Source organism: Mastomys coucha, unplaced genomic scaffold (genome assembly GCF_008632895.1).
Source record: "Mastomys coucha isolate ucsf_1 unplaced genomic scaffold, UCSF_Mcou_1 pScaffold15, whole genome shotgun sequence".
In the NCBI taxonomy this organism is placed as follows: domain Eukaryota; kingdom Metazoa; phylum Chordata; class Mammalia; order Rodentia; family Muridae; genus Mastomys; species Mastomys coucha.
In genome coordinates, this window is record NW_022196897.1 from 143,953,082 (window position 1) to 143,967,594 (window position 14,513).

General features: G+C 47.3%; 1 protein-coding gene across 1 annotated transcript in view; it reads right to left on the reverse strand.

Annotated features, from left to right (window-relative positions):
* Positions 1-4,493: 4,493 nt before the first annotated feature.
* Tti1 (TELO2 interacting protein 1) overlaps positions 4,494-14,513 on the reverse strand; it is a 49,126-nt gene continuing 39,106 nt past the window's right edge. The window contains exon 8 of the mRNA XM_031372572.1: positions 4,494-5,144. Coding sequence (XP_031228432.1) covers positions 4,958-5,144 — 187 coding nt within the window. The 3' untranslated portion in view covers positions 4,494-4,957. The remainder of the gene's footprint in view (positions 5,145-14,513) is intronic.

The window sequence follows — 14,513 nt, forward strand, 5'->3', positions numbered from 1 at the left end:
TGCTGGCCATATTCGGTACTAAACAGCAGCAGGGAACCTGGACTTCATCTGGCACTGTCTGAAGGTGGATCTCCAGGAGTGGGAAAGAGAAAGAATGGCCACCTGGAAAGGCCGCACACAGACAGGAGAACAAAGGGCACACCAGGGAAACAGGAGCCACAGGCTGGAGGAGGCACGTGGCATATTCTGGCCTCTTGGGGCTCATGCTAGCTTGAGGCTCTTAGCCCTCCCACAGCAGGTAGAATGTGTGTAGACACGGGCGGGGATGCCTCTGCCTGTGAGCACAGCCTTCATCCCCCTTCTGAGAAGTCACTGAGTTTCCCAGGCCCTGGCTGGGACACTCCGCTTTCCCCAGCCTTCACCTTCTTGGAGCTCTTCTCCGCAGAATGGAAAACAGCCAGGAGCAGCCTTCCCAGGCAAGCCCTTTCCCAGTTTAATGCAGCCAGGATATTACATGTCTCCTTCCTACAGGTCCAGTTGAAGTCTCCGTGTTTGCACTCTTGACTTAGTCTTTGTCTAGCCCCAACCTGCGGTTCTCTTCAGTTCAAAGGTGGGTCATGCTGAGGGCTAACCTGGGTCTGTTGTCTCAGGCAGCCCTGTCCTGGAGGACTATGCAATAGCCATAAGCAACAGGTTAGAAAGCAAGAAACCCTGGTGGAGGCTCAGTCTCTGCGATTGATACTAGTTTACAGAATTTATTCCTCACACAGCTATTGGAAGAGGCTGAGACAGAAACTGCACGAGTTGATGGGAAATGAAGCTTGGAAGGTTGCCCCCAGCTCTGATGTTCTTTCCACAGTATGGCCCCTCCAGCCACCGTCAGAGGATGCTCTAGGTCATGTTCTATGTTTCCCGGCTCCACAGGACCTTTTACTGCCTACACAGACACACTCAGTAGCTCAGATACACTCAGGACTTTTTTGTTTCATTTTTCTTCATGTGTGTTGGTGCACATGTAGGGGTAAGAGCTCATCCTCCAGTGCTTTCCCTCAGGAGCCACCCACCATTTATTTGATTAATTAATTAACTAATTTAATGGGCATTGCTATTTTGTCTGCGTGTATGTCTATGTGAAGGTGTCAGATCCCCTGGAACTGGAGTTACAGATAGTTGTGAGCCGCCATGTAGGTGCTGGGAATTGAACCTGGATCCTCCAGAAGAACAGCCAGGATTCTTAATCACCGAGTCATCTCTAGCTCCAGTTTTTAAATCTGCCATCCACATTTTTATAAAAATAATAAAAAATTATGTGTATGAGTGTTTAGCTTACATGTATGTATGCACACTATGTGAACCCCTTGGGGGTCAAAAGACATGGGGTGCCCTGGAACTAGAGTAGCAGTAATTGTGAGCTACCACTCCAGTCTCTACCTTGAGACAGGCCTGGTAGAACTTACCAAGTAGGCAAGGCTGGCTGGCATGTGCCTGTGTGTTGTTTTCTCCTTCTACCCTTACATGGGATCTGGGATGGAATTTAAATTGCCAGGCAAGAGTGTGTGGCAAGAGCCTTTGACAGCTGGGCCATCTCACCAGTCCTTTTCTTGTTTTTCAGACAGTGCCTTCTGTATCTCAGGCTGGCTTCAAATCTCAGCACAGCCAAGGATGACCACTTTCCTGACCTGCCTCTCTGCAGGCCTGGCATCGCTCCGTCTGCCCATAGTGTATTGGTGCTACTGCATACTGAAAGGGAGGAGAGGCTCTTCTCGCCTCAGCAAGCTGGAAGTGGGAAGGCCCACTCTGCAACACCCATGCTGACAAGGGCTATCCTGAATCAGATGGGCAGGCTCAACAATAAAGTTACCTGAATATAATAACAGAGGCACACTAATTAGTTTTTTAAATCAAGTATAATATTCTGCCTGCTGGACTGAAAACAGTCTAGTCTATTTTAACTATTCGTGGGGCAAAAGAGGGTTTGGAGCACAATCCCTCCTATGTTCCCTGTTGCCTCCCCTCACTTCAAGTCACCCTGGGAGCACAGGCCACACGTTAACCAGCTATGTGATGCTCCATAAGGGGTGATACCTTGCTGATCTGTTTTCTCATTTGTAAGAGGCTAAGAGTGAATTAACCTGTTATTTTGTCCTGGTAAAGTTGTGAACAAAGCCATCCCAGAAGTCAACCAGAAGAGAGCCAATGATACCACATGCTGCCATGGGCTCTCAGTTTGTGGGCCCAGGTAAAGTCTTAGGAGTTGTCCAGAGTTCTGTGACATCAGCTAAATGGTCTGTGAGAGGATGCAGTGCTTGCCATGGTCGCAGAGGAGGGGCGGATCTCTGGGCAGCCAGAACTTTCAGACTTAGAGCCTTCCTCTCTGGCCTGACCCCTGACTCTTCCAGCCTTGTGATGGGCTGTTGAGGTCAGAGAGGAAGCCCGTGAGGACTCATCTGCAGAGTGGTGGCCAGCAAGACCTGAGGGGACTGGACATTCCACTGCCCTGGGATGGCAGACAGCGATCAGTGGAACTAGTCCAGTGCTCCCTCGTGTCAATGAGGTGCTGATGCTTGGGGGGTCACCAACATCTGTCTGGTGCCAGATTCCTCACATAGGAAAGAAAATTAAGGTGCTGTTTCCCTCCCCCCCCTCCAAGACAGGGTTTCTCTGTGTAGCCCTGGCTGTCCTGGAACTCACTCTGTAGACCAGGCTGGCCTCAAACTCAGAAATCTGCCTGCCTCTGCCTCCCAAGCGCTGGGATTAAAGGCGTGTGCCACCACTGCCCGGCTTCTGCATTTTCTATATAAATGGTAGCTGCAAGCTACACATGCTTGAGGAAGGGAAGATTTTTTTTTTTTTTTTTTTGGTTTTTTGAGACAGGGTTTCTCTGCGTAGCCTTGGCTTTCCTGGAACTCACTCTGTAGACCAGGCTGGCCTTGAACTCAGAAATCCGCCTGCCTCTGCCTCCCAAGTGCTGGAATTAAAAGTGAATGCCACCACCGCCCGGCAGGGAAGGGAAGATTTCTGATACTCAGGTACCCCAAGCAAAGGCAAGCCTAAATAGGGGATTTGGCAAAGCAATTTTGGCAACCTAATGAGCAAATAGTGACAGCTGGGCCCACCATTGGCTGCTGACACAAGGAAAGTCATAGCTCCTGATGGAAGTGAATAACATACCTATAGGAGATGGTGCAAAGCTAGGGACCCCCACATACAACAAAAAGAAAAGGTCATGCCTGACTCAGCACTCCTGCTGTTTCCCAGTTTACAAAAGTCCTGGAAGGGTCTGAGCAGGCTGTGCACGGATGCAATTAGTAAATCCATGCAGCAGAAATAGGAGGCTATGGAGGAGACAGCAAACCCTCCAAGGAGAGGTGCAGGGGAAGCTGCATTCAGGGATACAACAGTACCCCAATATATATAGCTTACCTTAATTCTGATGTGATGGAGAAATGAAGACACTGAACATTTGATATCACTAAAGGATCCCCTACTGGGCTTTTTGTATACAGCCACAGTAGGCATTTCAAAGCTTGTGAAAGACAGGATCTAGGATCTGAGAATCATCTCCAGGTCAGTGAGCTAGGCAAGTGAGCAGGGCTGGGTGTGAAGCAAGAATGGCCAGAGAACCTGAGGACTCTGGCTTACACCAGTACATTTTGTGTGTGGTGCTAGAATCAAACCCAAGGCCTTGGGCACATTTTACTACCTAGCCACATCCATCCTAGCCCTTACCAGGGCTAGTATGCTAGTACCAAGAGTAAAAAATTAAAAACAACAACAACAACAACAACAACAAAAAATAGTTGGGCACTGGTGGTGCATGCCTTTGGGAGCACTTGGGAGGCAGAGGCAGGTGGATTTCTAAGTTCGAGGCCAGCTTGGTTTACAGAGTGAGTTCCAGGACAGCCAGGGCTACACAGAGAAACTCTGTCTCAAAAAACAAAAAACAAAAACAAAAAACCCAAAATGAACAAGCGAAAAACCCCCAAGGTGATAGGAGTAGAGAGACTGCTCAGCAGTTAAGAGCACTTGCCTGCTATTCCAGGGGACCCAAGTTTGGTTCTTAGTATCTACCTGGTGGCTCACAACCATCCACACCTCTAGTTCCAGGGAGATCGACCTCTTCCAGGAACCAGCACACATGCTATCCATCCATACATAATACATGTAGGCAAAATGCTCATACCTGAAAAAAAAAATGAACTCAAGCTGGATGTGATAGTTCATGTCTGTAATCAGAGTACTCAGCAAGATGAGGAAGAATTGTCACAAGTTCAAGGCCAGCCTTAGCTATGTTGTAAGTGCCAGAACAGCCAAGGCTATAGAGTACCACTACCTTACAATAAATGGAGTGTGAGGGAGCTGGAAAGATCCGACAGGTAAAGGTGCTTCCGCCAAGCCTGCTGACTTGAGTTCAATCCCTGGGAACCACACGATGGATGGAGAGAGGAGATTCCTGCAAGTTCATATGAGTGCCATGGCATGTCCCACACCCCAAAGCAAAGAAATGTAAGACAAAAAAGCTCTCTTCCAAAAATGAAGAAATCAATCTTTCATCAAGACATTTTTGAAAAGATTTATTTATCTTATAAGTGTTTGGCTCATGAGTGTCTGTGCACCATGTCCAAGTCTGGTGCCTGCGGTCAGAAGAGGGGGCTGGATCCCTTGAAACTGGAGTTGTGGATGCTTGTGAGGCTACTACTGGGTGCTGAGAATCAAACTTGGGTGTGGAGCACAAGGGATGTGTGTGTTTAGGGGACTTGTGAGGCAGAGGGGCTGTGCAGACAGTAGGCTAGAGACTTAAACTCTTAGAGCCAGCAGACAATGCCATCTGAAAACACAAAGACTGAAATATAAATAACAGTAAGCTACTTTTCCTTCAGTCCAATTTCTAAGCAGCCATGTGATCGATCAATTTATACATTGATCGCTGTCTAATCCACCTTCACCACTGTGTTGCCGCAGCTCTATCCAGGAAGGGTGGCTCAGCTCAGCTTCCGGCTGGCAGGGTCTGGCAGGATCACTGCAGTTGAAGAAGCAGGTGGCACACATTGGTGGCATAGGGGTTCTGTGGCTTAGCAGCCCCCTGCAGCTGCACTGGGTGAAGGCTGGGGTGCGGGGCTGTGAACTGCTGCACAGGGCAGTACAGCTCGTGCAGGAGGAGCCAGGTGGAGTCAGGGTCTGCTTTCATCAGGTGGAGGAAGACGCTGTGGAGAGAGGATTTCATGAGTAAGGGAGGCAGGAGGGGAAATGGAAGGAAGGAGGGTTACTGCTCACCCAAGGGCTGTTTACTGGACTCTCTGAGAAGGAATTGATCGTAAGATCAAGTCACTTCAAATAGCAGTGGTACCACACTTTAGATCCTAAGACAGGGCCATTAGAGTGGTTCCAAAGCCTAGAAACCAGGCGAACAGCTCCTGATCCACTGATCTGGAGTAAACCAGTAATTAGTCCATAGAGAGCAGTATTGACACAAAGAAGCTCCTAACTGTAAAACTGGAGTCTGAAGGAATGACAGGCCTAGCCCTGCCCAGCACCTCTGCCTGGGGACCTGGGCAAGCCCTTTTCTTTAAGGTTCTCACGTGCCTCGGGAAACTCATTCTGGTCAGTCAGAGCCATGCTTCTTAGAGGTCTGGGTCCAAGGGCCAACAGCGTCTGCACTCATCAAAGGCTGGCCAAGGATTCGAGGCAGTGCTGACATCCTGTGCAAACATAACTCAGAGCTCAAGGGCCAGGGCTATGGTATGTTGCCAGAAATGAAATCCTTCATATTTTTTTTAAAAATTATTTTGGATTTATTTATTTTATGTATGTAAGTACACTGTAGCTGTCTCCAGACACACCACAGGAGGGCATCAGATCCCATTACAGATGGTTGTGAGCCACCATGCAGTTGCTGGGAATTAAACTCAGGACCTCTGGAAGAGTAGTTGGTGCTCTTAACAGCTGAGCCATCTCTCCAGCCCGAAATCCTTCATCTTGACCTGAACTTTTGGCTCCTGTCTGCTCAGCTCCTGTTTCTGAACCAGGGCCACCAGAGTAGGCAGCGTCCTGTAACCCACACACCTGGCTGGTCACTCCCAGGGTGAGTGAAGCCCTCCCTAGGCTGGCCCCATCAGCCCACACATGGAATCACCTGCTGGAGGGGCTGCTTTTCCACTCTGTCCAGGGGACCCCCCACCCTTCTCTGTTTCTCAGCATGGATGTGACTGCTGTGTTTCTCCTAGCTCAGCATACTGCAAGCAGTCAATGAATACCCACTAACTAACAGGCTCTCACTTGCCTGAGGACAGATCTGGAGGAGGGCTAATGACTTTGAGGGGTACCCCCTTTCCAGGAATTTTTGGTCTGTGAAAGGTTCTGAAGTCATCAAGAAGAACAGGCACAGACTTTGTTATCATGCATCACAGCTATGTAGCCTTGGAATATGTACATGTGGTCTTGCCTCAGTTTCCCCACTGCTTTCCTTTTTTTTTTTTTCTTTGAGATGGGGTCTTATGTAGTCCAGACTGGCTTCAAATTTGCTAAGTAGCCAATACTGACCTTGAACTCCTGATTTTCCTGCCTCCACATCCCAAGAGATTGTGAGTACAACCAGTCACATCTGGTTTTCAGTTTTCTCATTTTTGAGGGTTTTTTGTAAGGTGTAAAGTACATACCAGTCCCTACTAACTCCATTTAAACATTTTTTTTTTTTACACATTTATATATATTTTGTGTTTGCTTGAACATGTGCCTGGCCTTTGTGTTTGCTTGAACATGTGCCTGGCGTGGCATGTGTGTTTGAGGTCAGGGGACAACTTGCTGGAAAGGGTTCTCTTTCTGCCATAGAGGTCCTGGGATGGAACTCAGGACATCAGGCTCCACGGCGAGTGCTTTACAAGCTCTCTCTACCCTCCAAGAATGTTTTAAATTCATTTTTGAAATCAGCACACACAGTAATGGGTTTTGTTATAAAGTTTTCACACACATGCCATTATATGTTTGTTGTTCATGTCTATCTCCATGTGATCCCCATTTACCAGCTAGAAATACCATCAGCCCTCTGTACTAGTGACTCCGCTCCAGATTTGACTAGTGAATTAAAATACCCGAAAAACAAATTCCATTTGTACTGAACACACACTAGCTTTGTCCTTGTCTCCATACATTTCTGTTTGTCAGGCTTTGCAGACCACAGCCTTTTCACAAAGGACTTGGTACCTATGGGCTCTGGGGCCATTCCTCCTGGGAACTGAGGAACAATAATACAGTGTACCACACAGCACCTCGCTGGGGACTCAGATCTCATTCTCCACAGTTACTTCTAGGCCCATTAGTGCACTTTTGAGTGTCAAATGGGAATAAAATGACTGCTAAATAAAACTTAATTTTTGGTTTTTAATTTTATTAATCTGAAAAACCAATGCTCTTGGAAGAGCTGGGCCTTATTCTTTGAAGCCAGTTTTGCTTTCTTCTTTCTTTGTGTGTGATGGACTTAGGCTGGCGGGAGGGAGACAGGTAGGGGTGGGTACATGTGTGCGTGTATGAGTGTGTGCATGTGTGCGTGTGTGCAGGGAGGCTTTGAAAATGTACTGGGCCTGAGCTGCTTGCCTAAACTATTTTAAGTTTCTTAGCTTAGAATAATCCTGTGTTTATAACCTATGCAGTGGTTGCTGAAGAAGTGATTAGAATATTCTAATTCATCGTTTCCACTTCACTGCAGAAAAGCGATGGGGCCTGCGTGGGAGGCAATTTTTGTTTAAAAACAAAAATATCTTTGATAATTAGAGTGGTGAGGGAATGATAAACCACCAAACCCAGGAAGCACACTTCTGTTTGCAAGGGACACTGTTGACAGTTTTTCCTTGGTGCCAAAGACTGTTAGAATGCAAATGATTTCATTTGATTTTTTTTCTCTACTTCAAGAACTGGAACAACTTCTCCAGCTGCAGCTGTTCTTCCTTCAAGGAATACTTGTATCTGGACAGCAGTCAGCAGAAGGTACCATGGCCCAAAGACCTGCTTTGACTATAGGCCAAGTACAGCAGCCCAAATGGGATGCTGTGTTCACCCTCGGAGATCTCCAAATAAAATGCTAACGGTGAAGAAAGCAAGCTATGTGTAGAGTTCACCACTTTTATTAAGCAGAGTCACACACTCAGGAATCATTTTGGGTGTCTGTCAGTGCTTCACTTCTAAAAGGGTAGACACCTGAGCAGGGCAGCGGCAAGTTCTTCCTGTGCTCAGCTGCTGGAAGCAGATCCTCCTCCTGCCTCCTGAATCTGCTTCCTCTTTCTCCCAAGACGATCATAGGAGGCCTAGCCTCCCCACTGGGATTGTTCAGAGGTGGGGAGGGAGAACAGAGAGTGGGAGAGCCTGAGGAATGATCACTACCAACTCTAGCAGCATGGCCCACTATGGATATGCTCAGTCTGAGAAGGGCAAGACATTTGTCTTTTGTCTCACTCCACTCCACAGTGCCTCGACGGGGCCCAGTTCTCAGCCACAGGGTTCTATTTTTGGCTGTTATATCAGGGACAACAAAATGAAGCGTATTTTACCTTCTGCATGCCTGAGGTGGGAAATGAACCCAGTGCCATGTAAGCAGATGGCTGGCAGGCGCAGCTGCACTCTTGCTGGGTGGGAGGCATGCAGTCAGCTGAACCCTAAACACTGACAAATTCTTAACCTGAGCCCTGTTGGCTTTGCCACTGGAGCTGAGCCTGAGGCTGGGTAGGTTGTGTCTAAGGGCTCTAGAGCCCTTGGCTTTGATCCCCAGTTCTGGAGCGCCTTGCATGGGGCCACTTCCCACCCAGCTTTTCCATAAAATCAAGCCAGAAGAAAAAGGCAAGCCCTCTGCTTTGAGTGAACAAGTCAACTGCTTGGAACGGGTCCCCAGTCTATCTTCAGACATGGCAGGGATGGTTGTTGAACACGTTAAATGGCCAGTTTCATCTTTTATCAAACCCAAAGAGAAACAATTTCTGAAAAATACACATACACTATTTAACTCCTAAACACAACTCCTTTCTCCTTCCCCCAGACCCAAACTGGCAGCTCCAGGGAGCACAGTTATCAAGAGATTACCTGGTCCTCAGAGCGCAGGAGGCACTCAGCTGTGTCTCATGCCTCCACATGTCCTGAGGCAGGTGATTATCTCTCAATAACCTGTAGGGCTGTGTAGCTTAAATGATAACTTGACTTTAAAAAATTTAGAACTCGCCGTTAGGCAGTTTCTAAGCAACCTCTGTTTCCATGGCAAAGAAGCCTGGTGTTTATACTGATTTTTCACTTAAAATGCGGTTTTATTGAATTTTACTTCATGCAGGCAGCCATTTCCTTGCACTTCAGCCCTATGTACAGTTGACAGTATCAGTAAATACCTAATAAACTCCAGAGGCCAAACCGACAGAAGCAAAGCATCCCTTCAGGATCAGCACTGTGGTACTCCAGTGAGCCACCTGGGGTGTGGTGGCCCGGGGAAGCTGGAAGTGTGTGAATGGCAGGGCTTTATCTTTGTGGCTGAGACATTTACAAGTCTCATCAGCCCAGACACTGTGCTAGGTCTCTGGGATGCTGTAAAGGTGGTAGAGGAAGGCTGTGGTTTCAGGGTCTCATCTGCTGGGAAAGACAGACTCATTAAGGTGTAGTATGGCTAGGCCATCCTAGAGGTCCTCTGTGGATGCCTCCAGGGAAGGGTTCCTAAGGAGAGTACATGGCCAGTGGTGACTCCAGGGACAGACGGACAGTTGTAATGAACTGTCTGGCTTCCACATGCCACCACAGATCTGTAGCATGAACACTGGATTGTCTACCCTCATCCCCAGTAGCAAAACCTAAAAGAAATACCTGTGTCACAGCAACAGAGCATGTCTTCAGCATCTGTCTAGACAACATCTGTTCAAACTAGACTCTAGAAAACCATCAGCCTGTAAGGGTCCGGCACAGCTAGATAAACTGTTGCTGAAGTACAGTGCTCCCAGCTTTCCCAGTGACAGGCTATTCTTTCTCTGGTCAGTTATTTGCTTAAAGGATCTAATGTTCCTTTTCTCTTTCTGGCTTTATAAAATGCTCTCAGGAGTTGTCAGGGCAAATGTCAGAGGTAAAGAACTTGTGGCTTTATGATCTGTTTGTCTGTTTATTTGGAACGTCTAAGGAAGTGGCTTTGGATATCTCCTTAGTAGCATGTTCCATACTCTTTCCACATGGGCCTGCGCAAAGGTTACCAAAAAGCAAACCTACTCACTGGAAAGCAGGCCTGCCATTCCCTCTCTGACAGAACAGCTTCCATACTCCTCTTTCTCTGGCCATCTCTTCTTCCATTACTCTGAGCATGCCAATACTGCAAATGAGGCTGTGTGCTGCCTTTTAAACAAATGGATGCCAGGGCGTCGAATTGTCCCAGCCAGCAAGCAGAGGGGCTATGTTCCCATACTCAGTAATTTACTCTAATGGGTCTCGGTTCATTGGTTAACCAGTATTTCAAGCCTGTCCTTTTCTGCTATTCAATTTCACTATCTTCCTCTGCGCCGAGGCTGTTTTTTGTTTCTAAATGCTGGGAATGGGGGATTATGACTGGAAGCAACAATTTACTCTCCAAATACATGCTACCAATTACTTTTGCAGCTACACTTACTTGTTAGACCTAACTATATTTACCTGTTCAAAACCATTCATCCATCGATCGACCTCCAACACGCACACTCAGAGACTCCTATTAAAAATATTTAAATGTGGCGAGGATGGGATTTAAAACCATAAACACTAGTAGCAGCGTGTGATGCTAATCATGCCCCTAAAGTACCACAAGACAGAGTATCATAAATGCAGTAGAATGCCTCCATTGCTTCATGCATATTTAAAAGGGCCTGACATGGAGAGGCCCAATCTGTTAGAGACAATTCAAAAGGAAGCCAGAACCTAGCAGGGTTTAAGTCCTACTGGGTGGGTTTTAAATGCAGCCCCTTCCATCTGGCTGGCTCTTCCACCTCCTGGCTAAGGTCTCATGACAGTGCTGCTGGCCACTGGCTTCAAAGCTGATCTGAGCACTTGCCGGCATACTCAGAGGCCATGTGCAGCATTTCCTGCCCCTACCAGAAAGACGATATTTTTGTGGCAATCTATGTGACTTGCTCTCTCCTACTCAAATTATTTTTCTATGACCCATGCTTTGGCACTAGGCCAGCAGCTCCCACTGATGGCAACATAAGAAACAACTCTTTGAAATGTATTTCTGGTGGGGTAGGATGTCACATGCCTATGATCTTGGCACTTGGCCTCTGCATGCAAGGCAAGCATGCATACAGGCAAGCATCACACACAATGTCAAACAAGTAGGTTAGCAATCTCATGACATACTACAGCATCAGGGAAGTGCAGGCAACACATGGTTTCAGTAGTGCGATATCCCTGCCCTATTTCAGAAACCCAGTGACCTGCTTTGTTTGTGATCTGCATGGCAGATGTCTCTTATCTCTGACACCATAAAATCATGCCTCTGTGTGCATAGTGAACAGCTTCAGATCTGAGTGTATTTTTAGAACAATGGGCCTTGAAAAGAAAAGCAGCAGTGGCTGTCAAAGATGGATAATAGGAAAGCTAACTACTTGGGTCTGGATTTGTCAACTATTAATCAAATGTCAAAAGGAAAAATATGAGGAGTGCCCTCATTTCCATGCCGGGTGCAATCCTGGGGAAACAGCTTTGTAGGCAGGCTTTCAATGAGCTGCCCCTCACCCCATTAAGGGGACCATTCAGATACTCATTTTGAGCTAGCCTAACTAGTGGATCACCTCTGTGGCTCCTGATCTGTTCAAATAGACAGGCCTGTGTGTGGTGTAGAGAAGAGTCAGGCTCTGGCAGGGATGAAATGAAGGAGCCTGTGCTAGTCTGCATTGTCCAGGGTTTGAAGGCACCGGCTGGTTCTTTGATGGGCTGGGATCCTACTGCTAGAAAGAGAGCAGGGAAGTCAGTTGATAAATGAACCTTCAAACCTGTTCCTGACTTGCTCCACAAATGCAGGTGGGGAGGGGTGCCCCAATTAACATAAAAAAGGCTCGTTTGAGAAGAAAGCCCAGTTCAGATGTCAGTGACAAGTAGATTTAGAAGGAAGGATGCATCCAGATGTATACACATGACATGTACAGCACACCATACATTTGGTCAGTGTATACTATATACACATGCATCATGAGGGCAGAGGCCTCCTGTCGTCTTTCTTCCATTTTCAGTACCCAGACAGTCCTTGGTACACAGAGTTCACTGCACAGTTTTCAGAGTTGACTTTCTCACTACATAAAAAAAAAAAAAAACCTCATCTGGCCAGGCGGTGGTAGTGCACGCCTTTAATCCCAGCACTTGGAAGGCAGAGGCAGGCGGATTTCTGAGTTCGAGGCTAGCCTGGTCTACAGAATGAGTTCCAGGACAGCCAGGGCTACACAGAGAAATCCTGTCTTGAAAAACCAAAAGAAAAAAAACAAAACTCATCTGTACAGAGACCCTGTGAGGAGGGCATCACCATCAACTGGTGAAGGAGGAATGAACACTGTGCTGCCCTCCTACCTCCCACCCAGGACTAGGAATAATAGTGTCAACACTTGCACAGCCAGAAGGTATGCCAGCATCCCTAGCTAGGGTCTGGGGTTGGCAAATGGAGGCAGGAGTTGATAGAGACCAAGCAGCCTGGGAGCTTTGTCTATCATGAAACTTACTGAGCATGGGCTTCATGTTTTTACCAGAAGATATTGCCTCGTTTTATTTGCTTTTGGTCCAGAGCGAAGGTGCATATGATATAAGACCTCACTGTACGACAGAGAGACTCAGAGGTTAGGAGGAGACTGGCCCACTGAGTACACAGACTCAGGGGAAAACTGAAATTGGGATGGGGTGGTAAGCAGTGGGCAGGGGGTTGCTCTCCTCTAGAATTCTTTTCAGCATAAAATTGCAAATCCCAGAGGTCAAAAGGGCATAGAACTGCATGCTGGGAGATATCCTGGAGGCTTCTGGGCTACCTGGGAATTTAAATCAGTTAAGTTTGCCTCTGCTTTCTGCTTAGGTGGGGCCCGGCTGATCCAGTTCTTACTCTTACTGACACTGTCTTCTTTACTGGTTTGTTGGCTACTCTTCCCACACCCTTAAATATGATTTACTTACCTGCCATCCATTAAAGACTTAACTGCATGGGATCTGAAGGAGCTCCCCACCCCCATCACCAGTTAACAGTGACACCTGGTGGTAATAAGCAGCAAGGCTAGCCCCTGCCCCCCACCTCCCAGTCGAAAGATTTATGCCCCTCCTTACAAGGCACATTTGCCAGATAAAAGCATTAAACTGAAATGGCATCTCCACTCTTAGCATTTACAGCCTTGGTTATATCAACCATCCCCTGATCAATTTCCATTTCCAGAGTTTACAACCTAGATGTAAAAGCCTGCCACAAAGGCTATATTTAATATGACAAATTAAAATAGCAAACAGAGGCTTGGTCATTCTTTGAAGCCAGGGAAAGCAAACAAGAGGAAGGAAGGAAAACTCAGCTGTGATGTGGATGAAAGAAATCTTCATCAGTTGCCAACTTGGTATTCCACATCATGATGGCTCTGAGGCCCACAGAAACACCTACTCCCAGGCATGATGCTTCCTGTCTTGTAGAAGGCAAGGCAAGGCACTCAGAGCAGTCCCTGGCCCTCAAAGCTTCCCTCACTAGCTCTCTGGCAGACAGAGGAGCAGGGTGGGGAGCTCCCCTGTTCTGAAGGGAGCTGGGCCATCTGTGGACCCTTCTGACTTACCCTGTTACTTCTGGAGTAACACTGAGGTCTGTCTTTTTATAAAACCTGCTACAAGCGCCTTAAACACAACAGTTTTTCCTTCTCCCATGTGAGTTGTGTGTGTGACTCTGACTGCTAAGTGGTGAATACTGAGGGCAGAGGGAGAGGCTCCTGTGGTGGCTCAGATCATGGGTTATGGTGCCCTGACTACACTAGTACTTGGAATAGAAGAGGAACAGTGAATTTTCCAAGTGGGCATATAGGTGTTACCTTATCTTAGTAAGGAACACAGGGATTAAGGAAAGAACCAGGACAAACCGGCTGGGAATGGGGCCTCTATCTTACTCTCTCTTCAGGACCACAATGTCTGCTTCAGTACAGTCAGCCCCACCAGGCCACTTACTCCATATGGTGTGTGGCTCAGGCCACCAGGCCTGTCTGTCACCTTGGGTGACTCCTCCCATTTAGAAAGCTCATTGATTTCTAAATCCAGATGCCAAATCAGCTGCAGGTCAAGCACAACATTAATTCCCATCCCCTCACCCCCTTTGAAATAAGACTGCAGATGAGCTGTGAGTGAAGCAATCAGCTTTGTACTCCCTCTCCCTCCGACAAGGCAGAGACAGGCCATCTGACTCAACCCAACCTCCAGTGGAAGGGAAGGTGCTGAAGCAAACAGAGGGAGCTGCAGCCAAGTGGTCTAGCCACATCCCCTCCTCCAGCCACCTTGAATTGAGCACCAGTTTAAGATTCAGCAAGGTCTGACTCTGGGTTTAATTGCTTTCAGTAGCAAAAAAGGATGAGAAATGAAAAGATAAATGTATTATG